The sequence below is a fragment of the Sinocyclocheilus grahami genome, unplaced genomic scaffold (assembly GCF_001515645.1).
Source record: "Sinocyclocheilus grahami isolate Dianchi unplaced genomic scaffold, SAMN03320097.WGS_v1.1 scaffold1929.1, whole genome shotgun sequence".
Classification (NCBI taxonomy): Eukaryota; Metazoa; Chordata; class Actinopteri; order Cypriniformes; family Cyprinidae; genus Sinocyclocheilus; species Sinocyclocheilus grahami.
Window position 1 is genome coordinate 75,472 of NW_015507108.1, and position 24,335 is coordinate 99,806.

Here is a 24,335-nt window from a genome sequence, read left to right on the forward strand (position 1 = left end):
TTGCTGGCCAATCAGAGCACACCTCGCTTTTCAGACCGATGAGCTTTGTAAAAATCAACGCGTTTCAGAAAGGCGGGGCATAGAGGAGAAACAATAATGTACAGTATGTGGAAAATAATGTGTTTTTTGAACCTTAAACTGCATAAACACATTTCATTACACCAAATACACAAAATAATGTTCTTTTTAGCAGCATCATATGACCCCTTTAAAGATGTCTATCAATGCAAGCAAGTGTCATTTGGTCAGTACTTGTCTTTTTAATATCTAGGGATTGTGTTGAAAGGTACTCCACGCATTCTGTTTATCATTATTTACAGGCCTCCAAAATACTCTCCAGCCTTTGTTGAAGAGTTCACAGAAATGCTATCAATGATTTCCTCAGAGTTTGACTGTTTTGCTATTGCAGGGGATTTTAATAGTCACATAGATAATGCAGAAAACAAAACTACAAAATAAATTATAACTGTTTTAAACGCTTTTGACCTGATTCAGCATGTGCATGAACCTACACACAATCATGGACATACTCTAGATTTAGTCATCAGTAGAGGTCTAAACATTTCATCCATTGATATTAAGGACGTAGCACTATCTGATCACTTATGTATTTTCTTTGATATATTAATCTCTGTTACCACTTAATCTAGATCTGTCTCTGTCAGAAAGAGATGCATTAACGAAAACACTAGTTTGCTATTTATGGAGGCTATATCTTTAACACCAAGCATTTCTGCAGATTCTGTTGATCTTGACCTTGACATTGAATCCTTTAACTCAAAAGTTAAAAATGTTATTGATGACATTGCTTCTGTGAAAGTCAGCAAGAAGACTGGCAGACAGAAATCAGCTTGGAGAAAATCAACAGCAGTTCAGAGTATGTGGCAGAAGACGAAACTTGAAATCCATTGTAGCATTTATAAAGACAGCCTTTGTGCTTTCAATGTGGAACTAGGCAAAGCTAGACAGTCATTCTTCTCAAACCTTATAAACAGTAACTTAAACAACAATAGCACTCTTTTTGCTACTGTTGAGAGACTGACAAACCCCCCAAGTCAGATTGCCAGTGAAATGCTCTCCGACAGCAAATGCAATGAGTTTGCTTCCTTCTTTTCTGAGAAGATTGATAATACCAGGAAGGCGATTAGTACATCCCCAAGTTATGCAGAGGTCAGACAGATTCGATCGCAATATCAAAAAGAAGATACTATGTCTGCTTTTGAAGAAATTGATAGCAAAATTTTGGAAGAAATAGTACAGCACCTTAAATCGTCAACCTGCTATCTTGACACACTTCCCACATATTTTTTCAAAAGGGTGCTAAACTGTTTGGAAGCAGATCTCTTAGAAGTGGTGAACACCTCACTTCTTTCTGGGACCTTTCCAAACTCCCTGGAAACTGCAGTTGTTAAGCCTCTCCTGAACAAGAGCAATCTTGATAACACCATATTGAGCAACTATAGACCAATATCAAATCTTCCTTTTATAGGAAAGATTATTGAAAAGTTAGTCTTTAATCAGCTGAACAAATACTTAAACTCAAATGGATACCTGGACAATTTTCAATCTGGTTTCCGACCGCATCACAGCACAGAGACAGCGCTCATTAAGATAATAAATTATATTTGCTTAAATTCTGATTCTGGCAAAATATTAGTGCTGGTACTACTAGATCTCAGTGCTGCATTTGACACGGTCGATCATAACATACTTCTAGAGAGACTGGAAAACTGGGTCGGGCTTTCTGGGATGGTACTCAAATGGTTCAGGTCATACTTAGAAGGGAGAAGTGATTATGTAAGTAAGTGGACGTCCATGACATGAGGAGTCCCACAAGGCTCAATTCTTGCACTGCTCTTGTTTAGCCTGTATATGCTCCCACTAAGTCAAATAATGAGAAGGGCAATTTGGTTCTATCTCAGCTATGCTGATGATACTCAGATTTACCTAGCCTTATCGCCAAATGACTACAGCCCCATTGACTCCCTCTGACACTGGCTTCCAGTTACATTTAGGATAGATTTTAAAGTACTTTTACTCGTTTATGAATCCCGCAATGGCTTAGGACCTAAATACATTGCAGATATGTTCACTGAATATAAACCTAACAGACCACTCAGATCATTAGGATCGTGTCAGTTAGATATATCAAAGGTTCACACAAAACAAGGGGAGTCCGCTTTTAGTTATTATGCAGCCCGCAGTTGGAATCAGCTTCCAGAAGAGATCAGATGTGCTAAAACATTAGTCACATTTAAATGCAGACTCAAAATTCATCTGTTTAGCTTTGCATTTATTGAATGAGCACTGTGCGATGTCCGAACTGATTGCACTATATTTTATGTATAATCATTTTCTATTCTTAACCGTTTTAAATTCATTTTAAACCTCTTAAATCAATTTTTAAATCATTTTCAAAGTTTTAAAATTCCTTGTTTTGTTGTGATTAGTTTTATTATTATTTTCTTTTCTTTTATGTAAAGCACTTTGAATTACCATTGTGTATGAAATGTGATATATAAATAAACTTGCCTTGTTTCCATGATTGATTTGAATTTCTGCTGATCTCTATGTAGCTGCTATTGTATAAAATGCTATAGACTATAAAGTGTGACTTGACTAAGTAATAAGCAATTTTTTTTATATTTACACACAAAATGTCAATCCCAATCATTCTAACCCTGGGGTCTCCAAACTCGGTCCTGGAGGGCCACTGTCCTGCAGAGCTCAGCTCCAGCTGCCTCAACACACCTGACTGGAAGTTTCTAGTATGGTTAGTAAGAGCTTGATTAGCTGGTTCAGGTGTGTTTAATTGGGTTTGGAGCTGAACTCTGCAGGACAGTAGCTCTCCAGGACTATTCTAAAGTGGTTAAGAGAAACCGATGCAGTGCTGCCCTAAAAATAATATGCTCATCCCATCAAATATAATGCAGAAATTATTTTGGATGTGATGATGTTTATATATTCTCTTGGATATGTGTCATGCTGTGAGAAAGTTTGTTAATCAAGCTCTTCTTCTTCGTTTGTGTGTGTGTGTGTGTGTGTCTCTAGCTGACGGTGGGATCCGAGTGTGTTCGGGCGTTAATGCGGCAGTGGTTTTGTCCACTGTGTCGTGGACTTCCTTCCCTCAAGCCCTGTCATTCGCTGTGCCTGAACGTCATGAAGGGCTGCCTGGCCAATCAGGCCGACTTAGACTCTGAATGGAACAACTTCATCGGTGAGAAAGAAGCAGGGCCGGCCCAAGTCTTTATGGGGCCCTAAGCAGAATTTTATTTGGGGGCCCCTCGGTGCCGCCAATGTAACTGGTCATTGTCAAAGCTTGATTATTCACACACTATAAATGTAACACACCCATTATCAATTCTGCTTGTTGTAGCTGTGTTGCTTACATCATACCATTGTCTGCTTGGCGTGTTTTTACCCTTCTACGATTTTCAATTGTAACAGTTGCAAACTTATAAGAGTGGTCCGGTGTTAATTTGCACTTTAACATTCAAAGTCTTAAAGTATTAAGTGGCATACTTAATGTGGTGTGCTGAAAAGTAGCTAAATAAACCAGCAGCAAATGCATTTACGGAACAATGTTATTTTAACAACACAAATATAAATCGAAGATGTACTTTTATTACAAGTCATACTTTTTTATAATAAATATTAAACACAGCAGAGAGCATCTGTACATATAAAACAACAACTCTTAATCTACATCTAGCTAATGGAGGCATAATGATATTGAAATATAATAGCAAAGACCCAAAATGTTGGCTAAGGTAAATAATGTTAAGCTGTTATCAGTTTATGAAACAGAAGCTTATTTTATTAACAAAATATATACCCAGGAAAGTTATTTTTACTCAGAAGACAAAAACTTTAAACTAAACCGAAGTAAAATGTTATATTAAAATATATTAAGATCTATTTGCTGATGTTTTGATGTTCAAACATGAACTTCCCTAAAACAAGAAGATGTTAATTATGCTAATTAACTGGGGGGTTGGGGTGGTCTGATCTGATCAGGGGTGCGTTTCCCAAAAGCAACTATGGTCACAAGTTCTGTCGTTAGCAATAGTGTTAAATAGAAATAATGACCATAGTTGGTTTTGAGAAATGCACCCCATATTTGTGCCACAAAACCCCCATGTTGAATTCCCACCCCCCACCCCCAAAAAGAAAAAAAGTTGCGTTTAGTGCTTTTCATGTTTCATAACTGTTCAGTGTTTTCAACCGAATTAAGTTTATTTTAGTTTTCAGACATTTAAATACACTTCAATTAAGTAAAAGACATTTAGTTTGTTAAATAGGCTACACACGGATTTCTATGGAAAGCGATAATCCTTTCAATTAATGGACGACATGTTTTATTCCTATTAAATACACATTGTGTAGGTTACTATAAAGTTTACTCTGTTTTTCTCCCAGCTAACTGGCGACTTACTTTCATGTATTTCGGGAGAAATAGGTGAATTTACATCATGTTAATCCGACAGATCCACAGGGCAGCGTCCAGCTCATTTTATCAACATGGTCATTATTGTGCCTGCATGACACATCGCAATGGAAATAATAAAATGATATGTATAGATTATTTATTTATTTAATATTGCACTTTCGTATAATTACCACTGTCCATTGACACAATATATCACAAATTAAAATAAAATAAACTGTCATTTCATGTAGGTTACTCTTGGGGGCCCTCTGGTGGCCACAGGGGCCCTAAGCAGCCACTTAGTTCGCTTATGCCTTGGGTCGGCTCTGGAAAGAAGAACCACCAATGATGAGAGAATTGCCAGTTCCTTTATGTGTGAAAGTGAAGTATGATGTCAGTTTTTCAGTGTGAATCTAATTAACCTGCAGATGTGCTGATGGCGGTGGTGGAGAAACTCGGCGGGCCGTTTCATTTCGAGTTGGCCGCAGACTCCATTGCAGTGAAGGTGTCTGAAGGCATCATGTATATGCAGGAGAACAGCATTACCATCTCCGCAAAGGTAAAACATACATAACATGCCGAGACACACAGTGACGTGTGTTCAGTTTGAACAAAATGGGAGAAAAGCTTACAGCAGAGCTTTATTTTACAGAAATTAGCATTTACATACACATCACAGACAATATTAAAACACGTGCTTAAGCTCACTTGAGACATGTTTTCTTCAGCACAGAATTTACATTTACAGTAATTGTCAGAATTGTACACAAGTATTTGCATGCTGCACAGGCCCAGCGCCAGACCAGTACTGACAGGGGGGCATTCAAATTCTGAGGGCGGGCAAACGCAAACCATTAGAAAATCCAAACTCGGCAGTTTACTGCACGTTATTTATAAACGCTTATTTATAAACACTATATATACAAAATTCCCTAACATGTAATCCTGGAAACAATTCTTATACAGTGCACAGTCATGAAATCCACTACAGACACACAAAAACACCACAGCATGTGCTTACAGGTTTATCTATATATAATAAAAAATAAGTAAACTTACCATCAGAAGAGTTGGAGGCGTCAGCATTTAATTGAATCGAATCTCCGCAGCACACGCTCTTTCCACTCAGTTGTGCATTTCGTTGTCAAGTCTTTTTCAAAGGCATGTTTTATCAAGTGGGCCTTCCTTGAGTGCAACATGCTTCGTCGTTGGTCAGAAAAAAATCCTCTTTAATGTTGAGAACGAATTCTTGCACATTGCTGCTCCAAGTGTCAGTCCATGTTTAAATGCAGTCACAACTGATGGCATTGTCATCAAGGTTTGACCAAATTTTGTCAAAATGTTTGCGACTGTCCATGTTTCATTGGGCAAAGCATCAATTTCTGTGCAAAGGAATTTCTTAGCGACCGCGCTTTCGCTATCAACGAGTTCCGCACCTGTCAGGTCTGTTATGATTTTTAAATAAAAAAGTTGTTCCCTTCCTATCAAACGCCCTGCCTTGTTTATTCTCTCATTGTCATTGTGCGGCATTAAATGGTCAAAAACAAAAATATATTCTCAAAAGAGAATTTATTTTGATGCCCAGGAGACGTTATCAAATATCAGAATTGAATACTAGAGTTGAATGCCAATATACAACAAAACAAAAAGAAAAGTATAATAAAAAAAAAGAGGAAAGTGATTTCAGAGTGGTGCCAAATAAAATAAAAAGAACAAAATGCCAATCTATCTAAAGCAAATATTTATCTTACCTAACTATTAACAAAAAGAAAAAAAAACGAAACATCTTCAACGCCCTAGACGCCCTGCCTTCCTTACCCTAACTAACAAAACTTACACGAACTTGGGGAAGTCGTGGCCTAATGGTTAGAGAGTCGGACTCATAACCCAAAGGTTGTGGGTTCGAGTCTCGTACCGGCAGGGATTGTAGGTGGGGGGAGTGAATGTACAGCATTCGACTGAGGTGCCCTTGAGCACTGAACCCCAACTGCTCCCCGGGCGCCGCAGCATAAATGGCTGCCCACTGCTCCGGGTGTGTGTTCACTGCTGTGTGTGTGCACTTTGGATGGGTAAATGCAGAGCACTAATTCCGAGTATGGGTCACCATACTTGGCCACACGTCACTTCACCCCTTTTTCACCCCAATAGGTGGCACACACTCATTAAACTAGTGTGTATAATACAATACAACTGAAACCTACATGTGTTCAATGTATGTCACGTGACATCATAATCTATCACTTTCTCTGAAACATGCAAAATCATATACAGCAAGGACTCACAACACTGCTGCAATGAGAAAGGACACAACAGGTAAAATGCAGCTCCACATCACTTATGATCAATCCATTAGAACACATAATAGACAGAGTGCACAACACATAATTGTAACATGAAAGTAAAATGAAAAGCCTTCACCAAACACCGTTCCCAATTGCGTAAGATGAATCACGCTTGATACCTCGAGACATTCGTATCATAGTTTGCACGCCAGGGCTCTGGTTCTCGGTCTCCCTCCACAAGGTATGGGTTGCTGCCGCTGCCTTCCCCACTCGACTGTGTTGACGATGCCTTTATACATCATCAACCTCCGGGTATTCCCGTCATTGAATGATTACGTTTTCCGCATACTGCGTGATGATGTTTTCCGCATACTGCGCGAAGTTTAGCAACTAAGAGAAAATAAAAAAAAACATACCATGGTATGTAACACCCCCACACACAAAACAAAAACTATAACATTTACAACAGAGTAGATTCAATCTACTAATCCACGAGAAAAGGCATCGGCCATTACGTTCTCAGAGCCTTTCCTGTGCTTAATTTCCAAGTTATAGTTTTGGACAAGAAGAGACCACCTCATCAATCTTTGGTTTTTATTGTACATCCGAGTCAAAAATACTAATGGGTTGTGGTCAGTGTAGACAGTAATCGGGAAATTACTAGATTACTAAATTAGAATTACTAGATTACTAAACTTCAAAATGTTGTAAAGAAAGCAACATAGCCAAAGTTTCTTTCTCTATAGTTGAGTAGTTTAACTGATGTCTGTTAAACTTCTTTGAGAAATATGAAACAGGGTAGTCTACCCCAACTTCACCCTGCTGAAGAAGCACAGATCCAACACCCACAGCGCTGGCATCAACCTCCAACTTGTAAGACACCTCGGAATTAGGGGCACGGTGAACAGGTGAACTACAAAGCAATGCTTTGATACTTTCAAATGCATGCTGACAAACATCAGTCCACACAAAATTGTTAGAAGGACTAAGCAAACTGGTCAATGGATGAGCAACGGGAAAAAAAAATCCGATAGTATTCAGTCATACCTAGAAATCTACGCAACTCTCGTTTCGTAGTAGGTACTGGAAATTCAACAATAGCTGTCACCTTAGCTTCCACTGGTTTTACCAGTCCTCAACCCACTTGCTTGCCTAGATAACTGATAGTGGCTTGTCCAAATTCACACTTTGCCAAATTAAGAGTGAGGGATGCTTTCTCTAGACATGAAAACACAGTTTTCAACATGTTCAACCCAGTGAATACACCACCAAATCATCCAAGTACGCATTACCCCAGCCAGCACCACATTTACCAACCACTGGAACGTAGCAGGTGCATTTCGCAGGCCAAAAGCCATCACAGTGTACTGCGCAAATGTATCTGGGGTCACAAAGGCAGATATATCAGTGGCTTCATAGTTAACGGGACTTGCCAATATCCTTTTAGTAAATGAAGTTTACTAACAAAATGAGCTGTACCGATATTGTCAATGCAGTCCTCCATACGAGGCAAAGGATAACAATCTGGAATGGTGACTGCATTGACCCTTCTATAATCGGTACAAAACCTGGATGTCCCATCAGGCTTTGGAACGAGCAAGCATGGAGAGCTCCATGCACTACTACTAGGCTTAGCCAACCCGTTTTCTAACAGGTACTTCACCTCCTCTTGCATCACTCTTCTCTTCATATGATTAACTCTATAAGCATATTGCTTAATGGGAGGACCAGTAACTTTGATGTCATGTTGAATAACTGTAGTCTGTGTAGGTACATCCTGAAATAGAGAAGAAAAACTATGAATCAAATCATTAACATCATGTTTTTGTTCATCCTCTAAATGACCTACACAACGAGACAGATCTTTCAGCATTTCAGAGTTAGACAGTCTAACACATTGCTGTAAAGTATTACACAACACGATTCCATCCTCATCTTCTGGAGTTTGGCAATCAGATGGTGACAACTCATTCACAAGCATTACAGATGAAATAAGGGGCCCTGGAGTCTCAACTGTAGGTACAACAGAAGATTCGTCCCGCTCAACATGTTGACATGACAAACTCTGGTTTGTCGCTTCCGATCTGGTGTACAAATTACATAATCAGTGTTATTCAACTTCCTCACAACTACATATGGTCCAGAAAAGCGTGCAGAGAGAGTAGAACCAGGAACAGGCAACAGAACTAAAACTTGGTCACCTGACTGAAATGTTCATATGACAGCGATCTTATCATGGCGACGTTTCATACTTCTCTGGGCAACTGTTAAGGACTTTTGGGCAAAACAAAATGCCTCGTGCAACCGTTCTCGAAACTTACTGACATAGTCCAACACATTACTCTGTGGAGTAGTAGTAACCTGCATTATCTGTTCCTTTAAACATTTTAATGGGCCTTGAACAGAGTGCCCAAACACCAACTCTGCAGGACTGAATTTCAAAGACTCTTGTGTAGCTTCTCTCACAGCAAACAACACCAATGGAACACCCTCGTCCCACTCCTTACCAGTCTCTAAACAGTATTTCTTAAGCATAGAATTCAGTGTTTGGTGAAATGGCCGATGACGTACCTCGAAGTGGAAGTCCTGGAGCGCGAGGAACCATTGGGTCACCCTGGCATTGGTATCCTTGGCGCGGGCCATCCACTGAAGGGGTGCATGGTCCGTGACCAGGGTGAACTTCTGGCCCAGGAGGTAGTACCGCAGCTCCAGGACTGCCCACTTGATGGCTAGGGCCTCCTTCTCCACCGCGACGTAGTTCCTCTCGGCCGGGATCAGCTTCCTGCTGATGTAGATGACCGGATGCTCCTCGCCCTCCTGGATCTGCGACAGGATGGCTCCCAGTCCTGTGTTGGAGGCATCCGTCTGCAGCAGGAAGGGGCAGCTAAAGTCCAGGTCTCGGAGGACGGGCTCCAAGATGAGGGCCCCCTTCACCCTCTGGAACGCCGACGAGCCTTAGGGACGCGGTAGGGCCGTTGCCTGACGACGACCCTTGGCGGTGTCCGGATGTCGTGCTGCAGGACGTTGGTCCGCCCGGGAAGAGAGATCACATCAGAGAACTGACCGACCAGGTGCTGCAGCTCCCTCTTCTGGGCAGCCGAGAGGTGGGGGTTGACGTCAACAACCACGGGATCAGAGATGGCGAGGGCCGCGAGCTGGTCTCTAGTCCCCATCCACTTCTTCAAGAGGTTAATGTGGTAGAGCTGCTCAGCTCTCCTCCTTCCTGGCTGATGCACCCGGTACGGCCCAATCTTCTCCAGCACAGTATAGGGACCCTGCCAGGTGGCCAGGAATTTGCAGGCAGCGTTGGGGACTAGGACCATGACTCGGTCTCCGGGCTGGAACTCCCGTGGTTGGGCTGCCCGGTTATAGTGGTGCTGTTGGGCCTGCTGCGCCTTCGTCAGATGCTCTCGGACTAATGGCATGACCCAGTCGATCCTTTCCCTCATCTGTTTTACATGCTCGATGACAGAGAGATGGACTGCTGGCTGTTGCTCCCAGGCTTCCTTCGCCACATCGAAGGGGTGTGAAGCCAGTTGAGGCCTGCGGGACTTCGCGCATCCTGAAAAGGACATAGGGGAGCATCAGGTCCCAGTCGCGTTTATCCTCCGCGACCACCTGTTTCAACATCTGCTTGAGCGTTTGATTGAAGCGTTCGACCAGTCCATCGGTCTGGGGATGGTAGACCGTGGTCCTCAACTGCTTCACCCGCAGCAGCCGGCAGAGGTCAGCCATTAGCCGGGACATGAAGGTACCCTGATCGGTCAGGATCTCCGCTGGGATGCCGACTCGGCTGGAGAGCAGGAAGAGTTCCTGGGCAATGGCTTTGGCGGTGGCTTTTCGGAGGGGCACTGCCTCAGGGTACCAGGTGGTATAGTCGACTATCACCAGGATGTGTTCATGTCCCCGGGCAGACTTAGGCAACGGCCCCACAAGGTCCATCCCGATGCACTTGAAGAGTGCACCTCGATGATGAGCAGCAGTATCAGCGGACTGGGGGGAGGCGTCCTGGGTGACGTCACTTGACAGGTCGGGCAGGCTTGGCAGAACCTCTTCACTTCGGCCTCCAAGCCCGGCCAGTGGGATGGGAGTGAGCCAGCCAACCCTGGCCAGTCTCTCCCGATCAGCATGGGGACGGGAAGATCCTTCATGACCCCGACTTCCACCGGCCAGGCGCCGGGAGCGGCCGAAATGGTCACCCTGCGAGCGGGAACTTGTCGTGTATCCCCGTGGACACAGGTTATGGGGAGGAAGGATTTATATTCCGTTCAGGGGGCGAGAATCTGCGACTGGACCAGAGTGACCGCACTGCCCGAGTCCAGGATGGCCCGGAACGGCTTTCCATTCACTTCCACCTCTGGAGCTCCAACCGGCAGGTCGTGGTGCACAATGCAGCCGGCCTGCCAGGTCCATGCGGGACGTGCGGGGACTTCCGTTGACATGGGCTCATCCCGCCTGCCTACTGGTCGCGGGGTGCCCTTCGGCGCGCGCCGATTTATATTCCGTTCAGGGGGCGAGAATCTGCGACTGGACCAGAGTGACCGCACTGCCCGAGTCCAGGATGGCCCGGAACGGCTTTCCATTCACTTCCACCTCTGGAGCTCCAACCGGCAGGTCGTGGTGCACAATGCAGCCGGCCTGCCAGGTCCATGCGGGACGTGCGGGGACTTCCGTTGACATGGGCTCATCCCGCGGAGAGGGAGCCGCCGGCCTGCCTACTGGTCGCCTTCTACGTCATCATGCACGTCGCTCCTGGACCACCCTCCGGGGAAATGGCAGCGCTCGCTCCCCTGCATCCCGGTGTTGGGCCGCTTCCGCCAGCTCGACAGCGTCCACCAGCTCGGAGGTGGTGGTTGGGTTCCTCATCCCCACTGGCTGTCGGTGGGATCGGGGAAGGGCTCGGATGAGACGGTCAATCACCACACGCTCTGCCACCTGTCCAGCCGATGGAGCCCCCTCCAGCAGCCAGTGCTGCGCGAGTCGTGTGAGTTCGGCGGCCTGGGCACGGGCCAGCAGACGGGGCTTATACTCCCACTCGTGGAAGTGCTGGGCGGCACAGATAGGGGATAACCCCAGGCGGGCTAGGATTTCCTTCTTGACCTCCTTATATTGATCGGCGGAGGCGGCGGGAAGAGCGAAGTATGCACGCTGCGCTTCGCCCGTCAGCAGGGGAGCCAGCACCCGTACCCAGTCATCCTTACGCCATCCTTCCATGGTGGCCGTCGCTTCGAACATTTGTAAGAAGGCTTCTACGTCATCATGAGGGGTCAGCTTGGGTAACAGCTTCGCGGCTTGAACTCGGGGGTCCGGCAGCGGAACGCGTTAAGCGGCGGCGGCACGCAGTGCCGCGAGTTCCTGCTCCGTCTCTCCTTGACGGGTGGCGAGGTGCTCAACTATTTGTTGCTGGCGGATGCTAACCTCGGTGAGCCGCTGGAGGATTTCGTCCATGGTGGGGGAGGAGCGCTCGCCTGTGACAGAACCCGGAGACAAAAACAAGGAAAAAAGGTGAGGTGAAGAAGATCGCTTGTCGGTGATTCTTCACTGATTCGCCTGCATTCTCCACCAGTGTAACGGGGTGAAGAATCACATGACAAGTAATCTCAATCAATACCCCGGAGGGTGGATTTATTGGTGTGATGGGTGCTAGTGAGAAAGGTCCAGGTAGGTGCTCCGGTGCCGTGAGTGCTCTCTCCCGTCTTCCCAGTGCAGAGGGTCCGTGCAGTGCTCCTGTGGGGCTGGTCAGTCACACGCTGCTTTCTGTGGGAAAAATTAGAGGGCGAGTTAGTGCTCAGTCTCATGGAGGAATCTCCTAGATGGCAGGGCTTGCGTGGCTTATGTAGCTGCCGCCTAATGAGGTGCAGCTGTGACCGATCAGCCTGTGATGATAATGGCCAGGTGCTCCTCGCTTGTTTCCAGGGCGACTGATGAAGCTTCGGGACACTCGTCACAATGTGTTTTGCTTAGTCTTGTTGTATGCTAGCTGTAGTTTCATTTATTAAATCCCTTATATTCACAATTGATTGTCTTTGTGTGCTGCTCACAATTCGGGGTCACTGAATGTTGAACCTTGCTACATGCTAAGTTAATGCTAGTACTGTATGAAGGAAAGTTATTCTTTTAGAATTGATAAATGATTATATTGTCTGCTCAGTGGACGGACAGATCAAATAATTGTAATATTGATTCTGCTACAGTCAATTCTAAGATCTAATCTAAATATTTATTATTAATTATAACCAGTTATAATTCATTATAAATATTTCCCTTTTGAGCTAATTTGCTACAGCAGCTCCACATCACTTATAATCAATCCATTAGAACACATAATAGACAGAGTGCACAACACAGAATTTTTACTTGAAAGTAAAATAAAAAGCCTTCACCAAACACCGTTCCTCATCGCGTAGGATACCTTGAGACATTTGTATCATAGTTTGCACACCAGGACTCTTGGTTCTCGGTCTCCCTCCACAAGGAATGGGTTGCTGCCGCTGCCTTCCCCCCTCGACTGCGTTGGCGACGCGGCGACGCCTCATCAACTTCCGGGTATTCCCGTGATTGAATGATGACGTTTTCCGCATACTACGCAAGGTTTAACGACTAAACGACTACGAAAAAAATTTAAAAACAGTGTTTTTAGTTTTGTTTTGTCCAGAAAAGACTCACCAGCAGGGTTCAAGGCTACGAGAGCTTGTATGAGCTTGCCATTACATTCTCCAAACCGTGCAGCCATTTGTCCACTTACAACATCAACTGCACTGAAATAAAGGCGACGAAGTTTAGTCTCATCACAGCATTCATGTCGTCCTACGGTTTCCTCAACGGAGTAATGCTCCAAATTCTTAATGGCTGAGAGTAAATCTGTGTTTTCTGCCTGCAGCATTTAGTTTGCTGGGTCAAGAAGTGTCAGGATTTTATGTACCATAACTGCAATGAAACTGAAGTTAGGTTCTGTCACTGATCGAACCAGTCCTCTAGCTTCAACACGAATGTCTGTGCCATAAGCGCGATCATTACTTATGTCCACCAACAATGAACGTATATCTCCCAGGGACTTGAGAATAAGACAAACTGTTTTAGCCTTTGTAATGAACCGCTACCATGGGCTTTCTGATGAACTTGTAAAGTAGATCACAGACTACAAAAAAGTCTAGAATTTCACTTTCAGTCGACAATGCCTGAACGACCACCAGATGTTTATGATTAAAACAGTGTGTGTAAGGAATGTTTAGGCCCAGTCTGTTCTGTAAAAGTTTTTGTACACCACCATGTTTTCCCGACATAACTGCTGCCCCGTCATACACCTGGCTGAGAATTCTGTCAGTGGTAAGGCCGGCCTTTGTGAGCTCTGCAATTATTGTTTCGGTTATGGTTGCAGCATCTCCGTGAGCTGCCGTTGTGACAGATAAAAGATGTTCTTTGACCTCAAAGTTGTCATCAACAAAACGGATCACAATGCTGACATTTTCGGTCCCTGTCGGGTCTCTGCTTCCATCAACTTTGACCGTATAAAATGCATCTCCTACTTCTCTGACGATTTCTTCTGTAACTAAAGTGCTCATTACTTCAATTACTTGATTCTGTATTTCGTGGCTAGTGTATGTTGCATTATGGGGAATTGTTTTCACAACATTTCTCAGTTCAGGATCTTTTCTGAGGGTATACTCAAAGAGGGATAAAAATAGCCCCCTGCCACCGTCCAACAAGCTACTAAATGCGTCTTGGTCTCCTCTAAGTGGCAGCTGGTTCGTGCAGAGAAACTCGATCATGTTAATTATGCTTGAGAGGTAATAGCGATTTCGCTGAAGTTGATCTGTGTTTACAAGTGTAGATCTCTGTGTTTTGCTTAGTCTTGTTGTATGCTAGCTGTAGTTTCATTTATTAAATCCCTTATATTCACAATTGATTGTCTTTGTGTGCTGCTCACAATTCGGGGTCACTGAATGTTGAACCTTGCTACATGCTAAGTTAATGCTAGTACTGTATGAAGGAAAGTTATTCTTTTAGAATTGATAAATGATTATATTGTCTGCTCAGTGGACGGACAGATCAAATAATTGTAATATTGATTCTGCTACAGTCAATTCTAAGATCTAATCTAAATATTTATTATTAATTATAACCAGTTATAATTCATTATAAATATTTCCCTTTTGAGCTAATTTGCTACAGCAGCTCCACATCACTTATAATCAATCCATTAGAACACATAATAGACAGAGTGCACAACACAGAATTTTTACTTGAAAGTAAAATAAAAAGCCTTCACCAAACACCGTTCCTCATCGCGTAGGATACCTTGAGACATTTGTATCATAGTTTGCACACCAGGACTCTTGGTTCTCGGTCTCCCTCCACAAGGAATGGGTTGCTGCCGCTGCCTTCCCCCCTCGACTGCGTTGGCGACGCCTTTATACGTCATCAACTTCCGGGTATTCCCGTGATTGAATGATGACGTTTTCCGCATACTACGCAAGGTTTAACGACTACAACTAAGAGAAAAAAATTTAAAAACAGTGTTTTTAGTTTTGTTTTGTCCAGAAAAGACTCACCAGCAGGGTTCAAGGCTACGAGAGCTTGTATGAGCTTGCCATTACATTCTCCAAACCGTGCAGCCATTTGTCCACTTACAACATCAACTGCACTGAAATAAAGGCGACGAAGTTTAGTCTCATCACAGCATTCATGTCGTCCTACGGTTTCCTCAACGGAGTAATGCTCCAAATTCTTAATGGCTGAGAGTAAATCTGTGTTTTCTGCCTGCAGCATTTAGTTTGCTGGGTCAAGAAGTGTCAGGATTTTATGTACCATAACTGCAATGAAACTGAAGTTAGGTTCTGTCACTGATCGAACCAGTCCTCTAGCTTCAACACGAATGTCTGTGCCATAAGCGCGATCATTACTTATGTCCACCAACAATGAACGTATATCTCCCAGGGACTTGAGAATAAGACAAACTGTTTTAGCCTTTGTAATGAACCGCTACCATGGGCTTTCTGATGAACTTGTAAAGTAGATCACAGACTACAAAAAAGTCTAGAATTTCACTTTCAGTCGACAATGCCTGAACGACCACCAGATGTTTATGATTAAAACCGTGTGTGTAAGGAATGTTTAGGCCCAGTCTGTTCTGTAAAAGTTTTTGTACACCACCATGTTTTCCCGACATAACTGCTGCCCCGTCATACACCTGGCTGAGAATTCTGTCAGTGGTAAGGCCGGCCTTTGTGAGCTCTGCAATTATTGTTTCGGTTATGGTTGCAGCATCTCCGTGAGCTGCCGTTGTGACAGATAAAAGATGTTCTTTGACCTCAAAGTTGTCATCAACAAAACGGATCACAATGCTGACATTTTCGGTCCCTGTCGGGTCTCTGCTTCCATCAACTTTGACCGTATAAAATGCATCTCCTACTTCTCTGACGATTTCTTCTGTAACTAAAGTGCTCATTACTTCAATTACTTGATTCTGTATTTCGTGGCTAGTGTATGTTGCATTATGGGGAATTGTTTTCACAACATTTCTCAGTTCAGGATCTTTTCTGAGGGTATACTCAAAGAGGGATAAAAATAGCCCCCTGCCACCGTCCAACAAGCTACTAAATGCGTCTTGGTCTCCTCTAAGTGGCAGCTGGTTCGTGCAGAGAAACTCGATCATGTTAATTATGCTTGAGAGGTAATAGCGATTTCGCTGAAGTTGATCTGTGTTTACAAGTGTAGATCTCTCCAAACCTTTCTGTGATCTGTGCTCCTTGTCCATCCACAGTGTCATGCATGCAATGTGCTCTTTTGACCTAGCATGCTTTTCCAGTACTTTTTCTGTTCCTAAGGCGTGTTTCCAGCCTCGAAAACCACTCGTTGTGAAAGTTGAATCTGAGTCGCCAGCGCCTGTACGGAATTTTCTGCAGGCGAAGCAAAACAGGGCATCCACTTTCACTGAATACTCCAATTTCTCCCGTAAAACCAATTGCTGGAAAACTACCTCTTTTTTTCCTGAAAATAATGACACTGGATACTTCTCTAAAATGACTTGACATGGTGAATCTGTGCTGAGATCATTTGGAACTCTATTATCTTCATCAGGCCCTTTACGGTGGCTGCAAGCAGGTGTAGTGCTTGTTGATGGTGACGAGACTGACTCCAAGCATGATGTCGAGCAGCTTCTAACATTAATATCAGCACTGAAGCCTCGATCGTTGCTGGACACCTCAATGTCAACCGATGCATCTGCAACTTTAGATGGTGGCCTTTAAGCCAGTTCCGAATATCCATCTTTAGAAAACTGTCTTGTTTTAAACAAAAAAACTGTGAAGGAGGATCCTGTCTCACGAGTCACGCATTACAGGCTATTGAGCTCAACAAGGATTAGACGAAGTAATTGATCGAAACACTGATTGGTTGAAAACATTGATCCTATCATGCGTTTATAATTAAGCATAAAACCAATTTGAAAACTTTTATTATTCACAGTAAAATACATCAATACATCAATATTAAATATTTTGGGGATTTTAATGGTAATAATTTTATACTTGCTAAAATCATATATAGGGGGCACAGGGCTACACACGCCCCCCCCGGCCCCCCCTCTAGCGCTGGGCCTGATGCAGCATGTGACTCTCGTTTCACTTCACTGAAAGTGAAGTAACAATATTGCGTTACTCCATAAAAAAGTAACTAATTTCATTACTTAGTTACTTTTTATGGAAAGTAATGCATTACATAGTTTTATTTTTTTGTGTCACCTGAGCTGGGCTTGCTTATTTATTTTTTAATAATAAAAACTGTAAATGCTCTTTCACACCAAAAGTGAAATGAATAAGCCTCAGGCTGAAGGAAGCGCCTCTGTCTCTGCACTCACTCCTGATTTCTCTCAACACCAGACAGGAGAGCTGTCAGTCAAGAAACGGGAAAACAAAGTAACTTGCATTATTTATTTGAAAAAGTAACTCATATATTTTCTTGTAAATTTACAAGTAATGTGTTACTTTACTAGTTACTTGAAAAAGTAATCTGATGACTTAACTTGCATTACTTGTAATGCATTTCCCCCAACACTGCTAATAATTGTGAGGGATAACAACATATAGTATAACTGGATTTAAATGTAACAGTGTTTCTACACCGGTCATGACAAAGTGACTGTTTCAAATCCATTTTTATCTGATTAATTGAAGAAATTATCGACAGATGTCATTATTTGCAGCCCTATTTGCTGAAGCATGTCACGCTTGAGAAAAGAGTTGCACTGATGTTGAATGCAGCTGGACTGTGTGTGTTAAAGCATTTCTACAGTACAGGTATTAATCTTTCCATGAGACTGGTTATGCTTTGAGCTAAAGTGCTGTTTTTATGTATTTTGTGTTGGTTTCAGGTCTTTCAGGGCTGTGGAATCCCTCGGCCAACTCCAGCCAGAAACAAACGCTCGTCCAGAGAGAGAGATGGCAAGAGAGCCTTCAGGACCTACAGCGCTGAGGAGAAACCCACCACTGCATCAGGAACAAACCTGGACCGACTGGTGAGATGCATCACCAAACCTAACATAACCACTGGGAAAATCTGCAAGGCACTGAATAAAAATCATCATGATATTTTGGCCATCTAAGACTGAGATGTAAGAGGTCAAACATTTCAAAACATACATGCATTTGTGAAATAAGAGAAAAAAACAAAAGGTCGTCAAACTCTTCTAGATTACTAAATAAAAAAATTGCCCTTAAACCTTCCAAATATGGATAAAATGAACTCCCATAATTATCCAGGCATCTGTATGAAGAGTTATAGTATAACTGGATTTAAATGTAACTGTTTCTACACTGGTCATGACAAAGTGACTGTTTCAAATCCATTTTTATCTGATTAATTGAAGAAATTATCGACAGATGTCATTATTTGCAGCCCTATTTGCTGAAGCATGTCACGCTTGAGAAAAGAGTTGCACTGATGTTGAATGCAGCTGGACTGTGTGTGTTAAAGCATTTCTACAGTACAGGTATTAATCTTTCCATGAGACTGGTTATGCTTTGAGCTAAAGTGCTGTTTTTATGTATTTTGTGTTGGTTTCAGGTCTTTCAGGGCTGTGGAATCCCTCGGCCAACTCCAGCCAGAAACAAACGCTCGTCCAGAGAGAGAGATGGCAAGAGAGCCTTCAGGACCTACAGCGCTGAGGAGAAACCCACCACTGCATCAGGAACAAACCTGGACCGACTGGTGAGATGCATCACCAAACCTAACATAACCACTGGGAAAATCTGCAAGGCACTGAATAAAAATCATCATGATATTTTGGCCATCTAAGACTGAGATGTAAGAGGTCAAACATTTCAAAACATACATGCATTTGTGAAATAAGAGAAAAAAACAAAAGGTCGTCAAACTCTTCTAGATTACTAAATAAAAAAATTGCCCTTAAACCTTCCAAATATGGATAAAATGAACTCCCATAATTATCCAGGCATCTGTATGAAGAGTCGTCTGTTGAAGGTTTGTTGTAGCATTACAGATGTTCTTATTAAACACAGTTTGATTAGATCTTACCCGAATTCCAGACATCAGACCATATTTTTACTTTGCACACACTAACTGGCAATTGCAGAGAAATTTAGACTGTTTAACCTGCTTTCAATTCCAACAAGCTTTTGATTCGGTCTGGCTTGAGAGACTGACTTTAAGTAATTGAAAGAGTCATTAGAGGAAAAATGGTGCAGTCAAATAAATGTACAAAAACATCAAATGCTTCATCAAAGCAAGGCTTCATCCAGGAGCATGAGTTTGAAACTTTCAAATTTCTTTCCATGTTGTCTTAAGATGTTCAGAAAAACTTAAAACATTAAGAAAAAGTAACATTAGTGTTTTTAGCATTATGTTAGCATATATGTACGTGTATATGAATAAATAATGTGAAAGGCACTTATGATGAAGGTGCTTTTTTTTTCATGTAATGGCCAATTTCTCAACAACCAGCTGAATCATATATATTCATTTGATGGATATTTTTCATATGTGCAATTTCAGTGTTTCTCGCCATCACTGAACTGTATGTTGGCCAGTGTTGTGTTGATAATGATGGCTGTGATCAGGTGGAGGAGCTGCAGGAGCGTCTCCGGCCCATGAGAGGATTCTGGGTAGCGCTGCCTCACACCATCTGTAATGATGAACGCAAGGCAGCTGATGTGACCAATGAGGATCACTGCTGGAACGGGCAGACACTCGGCAGGTATGAGACCGGATCCTGACACTCCTGAAGGCTGAAGCATGTGTGACGAGTCACATTTACGCGTGTGTGTGTTTTGTAGATACCTGCCTTCTGTTACCGCTGATGGTTTGGTGAATCAGATTAATAATCCAGAGATGGAGGTGGACGTTGCCCGGCCAGACGTCAAAACACGGCAGTTAATCATGGAGCTGCGAGTGGCTGTAAACAGACTGAAACACGCTCAGAACGGACGAGATGCAGATCTCATCGACAGTGAGTGTCTCCGTGCTTTTATCTTGGTGTCTGTCTGTTCTGAAAGAAACAACGTTAAGATAAAGTGGGTAAACGCCATCATTCAGCTGAAGTGTGCTCATACAGTTTAGACACTTGCTCATAAATGATGCAATGAATGCAGTAAATCAGTGGGTTTTTCTAGCATATTCTAGTGCACAAGAAATCAGATTGTCCTTGAACACATAAAAGGTCTTTGTGCAGTTAAAACGAGGGTTGAAAATAATTTTTGAAAATATATGACTACATATATATTTTTTTGTACAAAAGCTTTATTAACGTTAAAAGTAAACATTAAAAGAAAAATATTAAAATAATAATTAAAATACATGTCATGACCCATTTAAAATCAGCTAGAGCTTGCTATTTATTTTTGTACATAACGTACATAATTTACAAACTCAATGCATAAACAAATTCTTTTACTTAAAATAAAACTGAAATATAAAAAAACTCTGTTTTAGACAGTTGCCAAGGCAGAATTTCACATTTTTGTTTAATGTAACAATGTACTAAAACAACTAAAAATAAAACTGAAATAAAAAATTAATACAACCTATACAGACATAAAAAAACTAAGAAATATTACAGACATATACAACAAAATTACTAGGCATTTAACTGAAATTAAAAGGAACAAAAATAAATAAATAAAAACTAATTCAAAATATTAATAAGAACTATAATAGTATCTTAATGATAGTAAAATGACACTGATCCAGGCAGAAATCCAGCTCATTCCAAAACAACTCTATGTCAGCATGTGTGTAGATTTACAAGTGCTATCCGGATGTTAATTATGCTAATCATCAAATACTCATTATCACGTTTCATTTTTTCTGCTTCTAAAAGATTGCAAAATGTTTTCATTTTTAGCTTTTGTACTGTGAAACTGACAACACGCATTTGGGTTTTGCTTACCTAAATTGCTGATCAATATCCTGTGAATTATTCTCTCATTTTGTCTCTCTAAATTCTCACTCAGGTCTGTTTTTGGGTTGGTGACAACCTTCTAATCTCTTTTAACATCTCTTTCTGTGGGAATCTTTCTAAAGAAGTGACAGCAATGAGAGTATCTTTCTGTTATCAGATCTTATTTTGGTTAGTTACCCACATTATTGAAACTGTAATACAAAAAACAGAGGAAAAAGCAAAGTTCCCATTATGACAGCTGTGATAAACGTGTGTGTGTGTGTTTAGGTGATGTGGAGGCTGGCAGTGGCTCTGGAGTCGGAGCTGAAGCGGGCGAACAGTTCAGTGATGATTGGCCAGCTTACCGCTCGTTCTCTCCACCTCGCAACACTCTCCCAGTTGATAAGTCGCCCCGCCCCCGTGACGGGCTCCGCCCCCGGGACATGCCCACCAATAAAAGGAACAGGCTGAATGGACGAGCCCGATCGGGTGCTGGAAGACTCTCCCCTCCTCTGCTGCCGTTTCTTCTCCTCCTCACTGTCTGTTTTTCACTCTCTCCATCTCACTGCCTTTAATGTAGATCAAACTCCCACCTGCCTGAACGAGCACAGACACCAGCAGCAGATCCGCACCGCCGCACGTGAACGTCCCGTAGAATGTTTCCTTTTTACATTTGTCCATTTTTACAAAGCGATACTGTGCATTCTGTAGTCCTCTCTGATTGGTTTGCGGACTGTGGCCAGCTGATCTCCTACAATCGAACCGTTCGGACTGATTCGACACCGTTCCTGTAATCATGAGGAGCATTAGTTTGATCTGTTGACTGATTTTTACTTCTTCCTATTATGATGTTTGTATTATATTGAATGTGCAGTACTGTTGAATGTTGAAAAGTTGATCAATTTGAATTTAATTTAAATTGTTGATGATATGTATTTATTTAATTTGCCTTATGTTCAGTGTGTGTGTGTAATGTAAGTGTGTATGTGTGAGCACACAAGTGATTTTTTTTAGGTTTTACGAAGATTAGCAATAGTGTTATGCTAAAATGAACGATTAAAACGGTTCTTCCAGATGTGCTGATGTTTTTGGAGAGTTGCTTTGGTTCATATATTAGTAGCCTTGACCTACATATAGTATTCTTTCCCCCTCAAATACTGAAAAAGTGTGTACTTTTAAGTTTGTAGCCTACTTTTAACCTTGACAACAGTGTTTAACTATTTTAAAAATACAGTCTTTTTCCATTTGCTGAAAAGTAGTGGTTTTGACCATTGCCTACGAGGTTTCTGCCCGAGAGCGATTGTAAGTTCTACTGCATAATAAATTTTTAACAAGCAGAAAACATCATCATGATACACAGTCTTACTATTAGCTTTGACTTTTAGCTATTATAGTCTTTCGAAGGACAAAAACTTTAAAGCTATTGGCTTTACATCAAGTCAGCTGTCACTTTATTATGTCACACACTTGGCACAGCGCTTGTGACAGCTCTGCTTACGCATATAATGCGTTGACAGTTCAACATCTGACTTTCTTCTGTTAAGGCTGAATTCCGAAAACGGCGCTGCTCACTGCATTTGTTGGTCGCGTCTTACTTTGGCTTGCGCTCGAAACTGCATACTCAATGAGACTTAATTTCAATAAATACTTCCTTAACGAGCGCTAAAAGAGTACGTACTCTACAGCCAAATCTCGTTAAGTATGAATGCGATCCAGACATCATCTGCCATTTTGACGTTATCATGTGATCTATGACGTAATAACTAGCTCAACAATTTAGAGTGCATATGGCAGATTAGAGACTATGGAGTGAGATTAGTCTCAATGATAATTAATGCAAAAGGCATGATGCACACATGCGTGGCCCAATTCACATGCATAAAACCTAATTCACGTGCATGGAAAAAAAGCTATATATTCACAAAAACCAATTCACATGCACAAAATAAGAATATATTTTGAGGTCGCACAGATTATATTTCGGGATCATATGCTATAAAAATGGTCGAAATTTCGAGCCCTGGTTTCCCTACTAGAAGAGAAAAAAAACGATGCATCAAGTTTTATTCAATTCACATTTATTTGTATAGCACTTTTTATTATACACATTGTTTCAAAGCAGCTTTATAGAAAATGAATGTTTCTACATTACAAATAAGAGTTCAGTTATCAGGTGTAACTGTGTCAAAGTAATGTTCATGTGGCAGAAATGTTCTAAAATTAGGCTGTTCAAATCATGCAGTTAGTTAACATCATGTATTCAGCAGAAACAATGAACACATTAAAGCAATGATTACATGATGTGATGATGTTGATTATACAATGCAAGGAAAAATTGGCAATATTGTATGTTTATTCAGAGTTGGTGTCATCTGAAGTTCTCTCAAGGGTTGGCGTCATCTCTTCACAGGTGCTGGTCAGCTGAAGTCTTCATAAGAGGCTGGATACAGTCAGCAGGAGCAATCGACAAAATAATTACACCAACAAAAAGTGATGTAATCATACTTGGGAATTGGCACTTTTTTTGCAAAGAACATTGAAAGACTTGCAAAAACCCAGTGAACTGAGACTCATTGTGAATGTGATGTCTCATTACAGGTAGTCTTCAGGTGGTTCTTGTTCTGAAAGCAAGATAAAGGAGAAAAACACAGGAGAAATGGTTAAGTTATGCTCCATGACATATCAGTCCTGTGGCATGAATTTAATTTAAATTGTTGATATGTATTTATTTAATTTGCCTTATGTTCAGTGTGTGTGTGTAATGTAAGTGTGTATGTGTGAGCACACAAGTGATTTTTTTTAGGTTTTACGAAGATTAGCAATAGTGTTATGCTAAAATGAACGATTAAAACGGTTCTTCCAGATGTGCTGATGTTTTTGGAGAGTTGCTTTGGTTCATATATTAGTAGCCTTGACCTACATATAGTATTCTTTCCCCCTCAAATACTGAAAAAGTGTGTACTTTTAAGTTTGTAGCCTACTTTTAACCTTGACAACAGTGTTTAACCATTTTAAAAATACAGTCTTTTTCCATTTGCTGAAAAGTAGTGGTTTGGACCATTGCCTACGAGGTTTCTGCCCGAGAGCGATTGTAAGTTCTACTGCATAATAAATTTTTAACAAGCAGTGTCATCCTCTTTCCCTGAAAAGAAATGTACTTTTAATTTGTAGCCTACTTTTAACCTTGACAGCAGTGTTTAATGAAGTTCTACTGCATAATAAATTTTTA

The 24,335-nt window shown here is 41.8% G+C and overlaps 1 protein-coding gene across 1 annotated transcript in view; it reads left to right on the plus strand.

The window, feature by feature from the left end:
* gpc2 (glypican 2) overlaps positions 1–21,964 on the plus strand; it is a 35,830-nt gene extending 13,866 nt beyond the window's left edge. Inside the window, exons 6-11 of the mRNA XM_016259826.1 lie at positions 3,052–3,217; positions 4,858–4,988; positions 18,083–18,226; positions 19,788–19,924; positions 20,004–20,176; positions 21,395–21,964. Of these exons, the coding sequence (XP_016115312.1) occupies positions 3,052–3,217; positions 4,858–4,988; positions 18,083–18,226; positions 19,788–19,924; positions 20,004–20,176; positions 21,395–21,681 (1,038 nt within the window). The 3' untranslated portion in view covers positions 21,682–21,964. The remainder of the gene's footprint in view (positions 1–3,051; positions 3,218–4,857; positions 4,989–18,082; positions 18,227–19,787; positions 19,925–20,003; positions 20,177–21,394) is intronic.
* Positions 21,965–24,335: the final 2,371 nt, after the last annotated feature.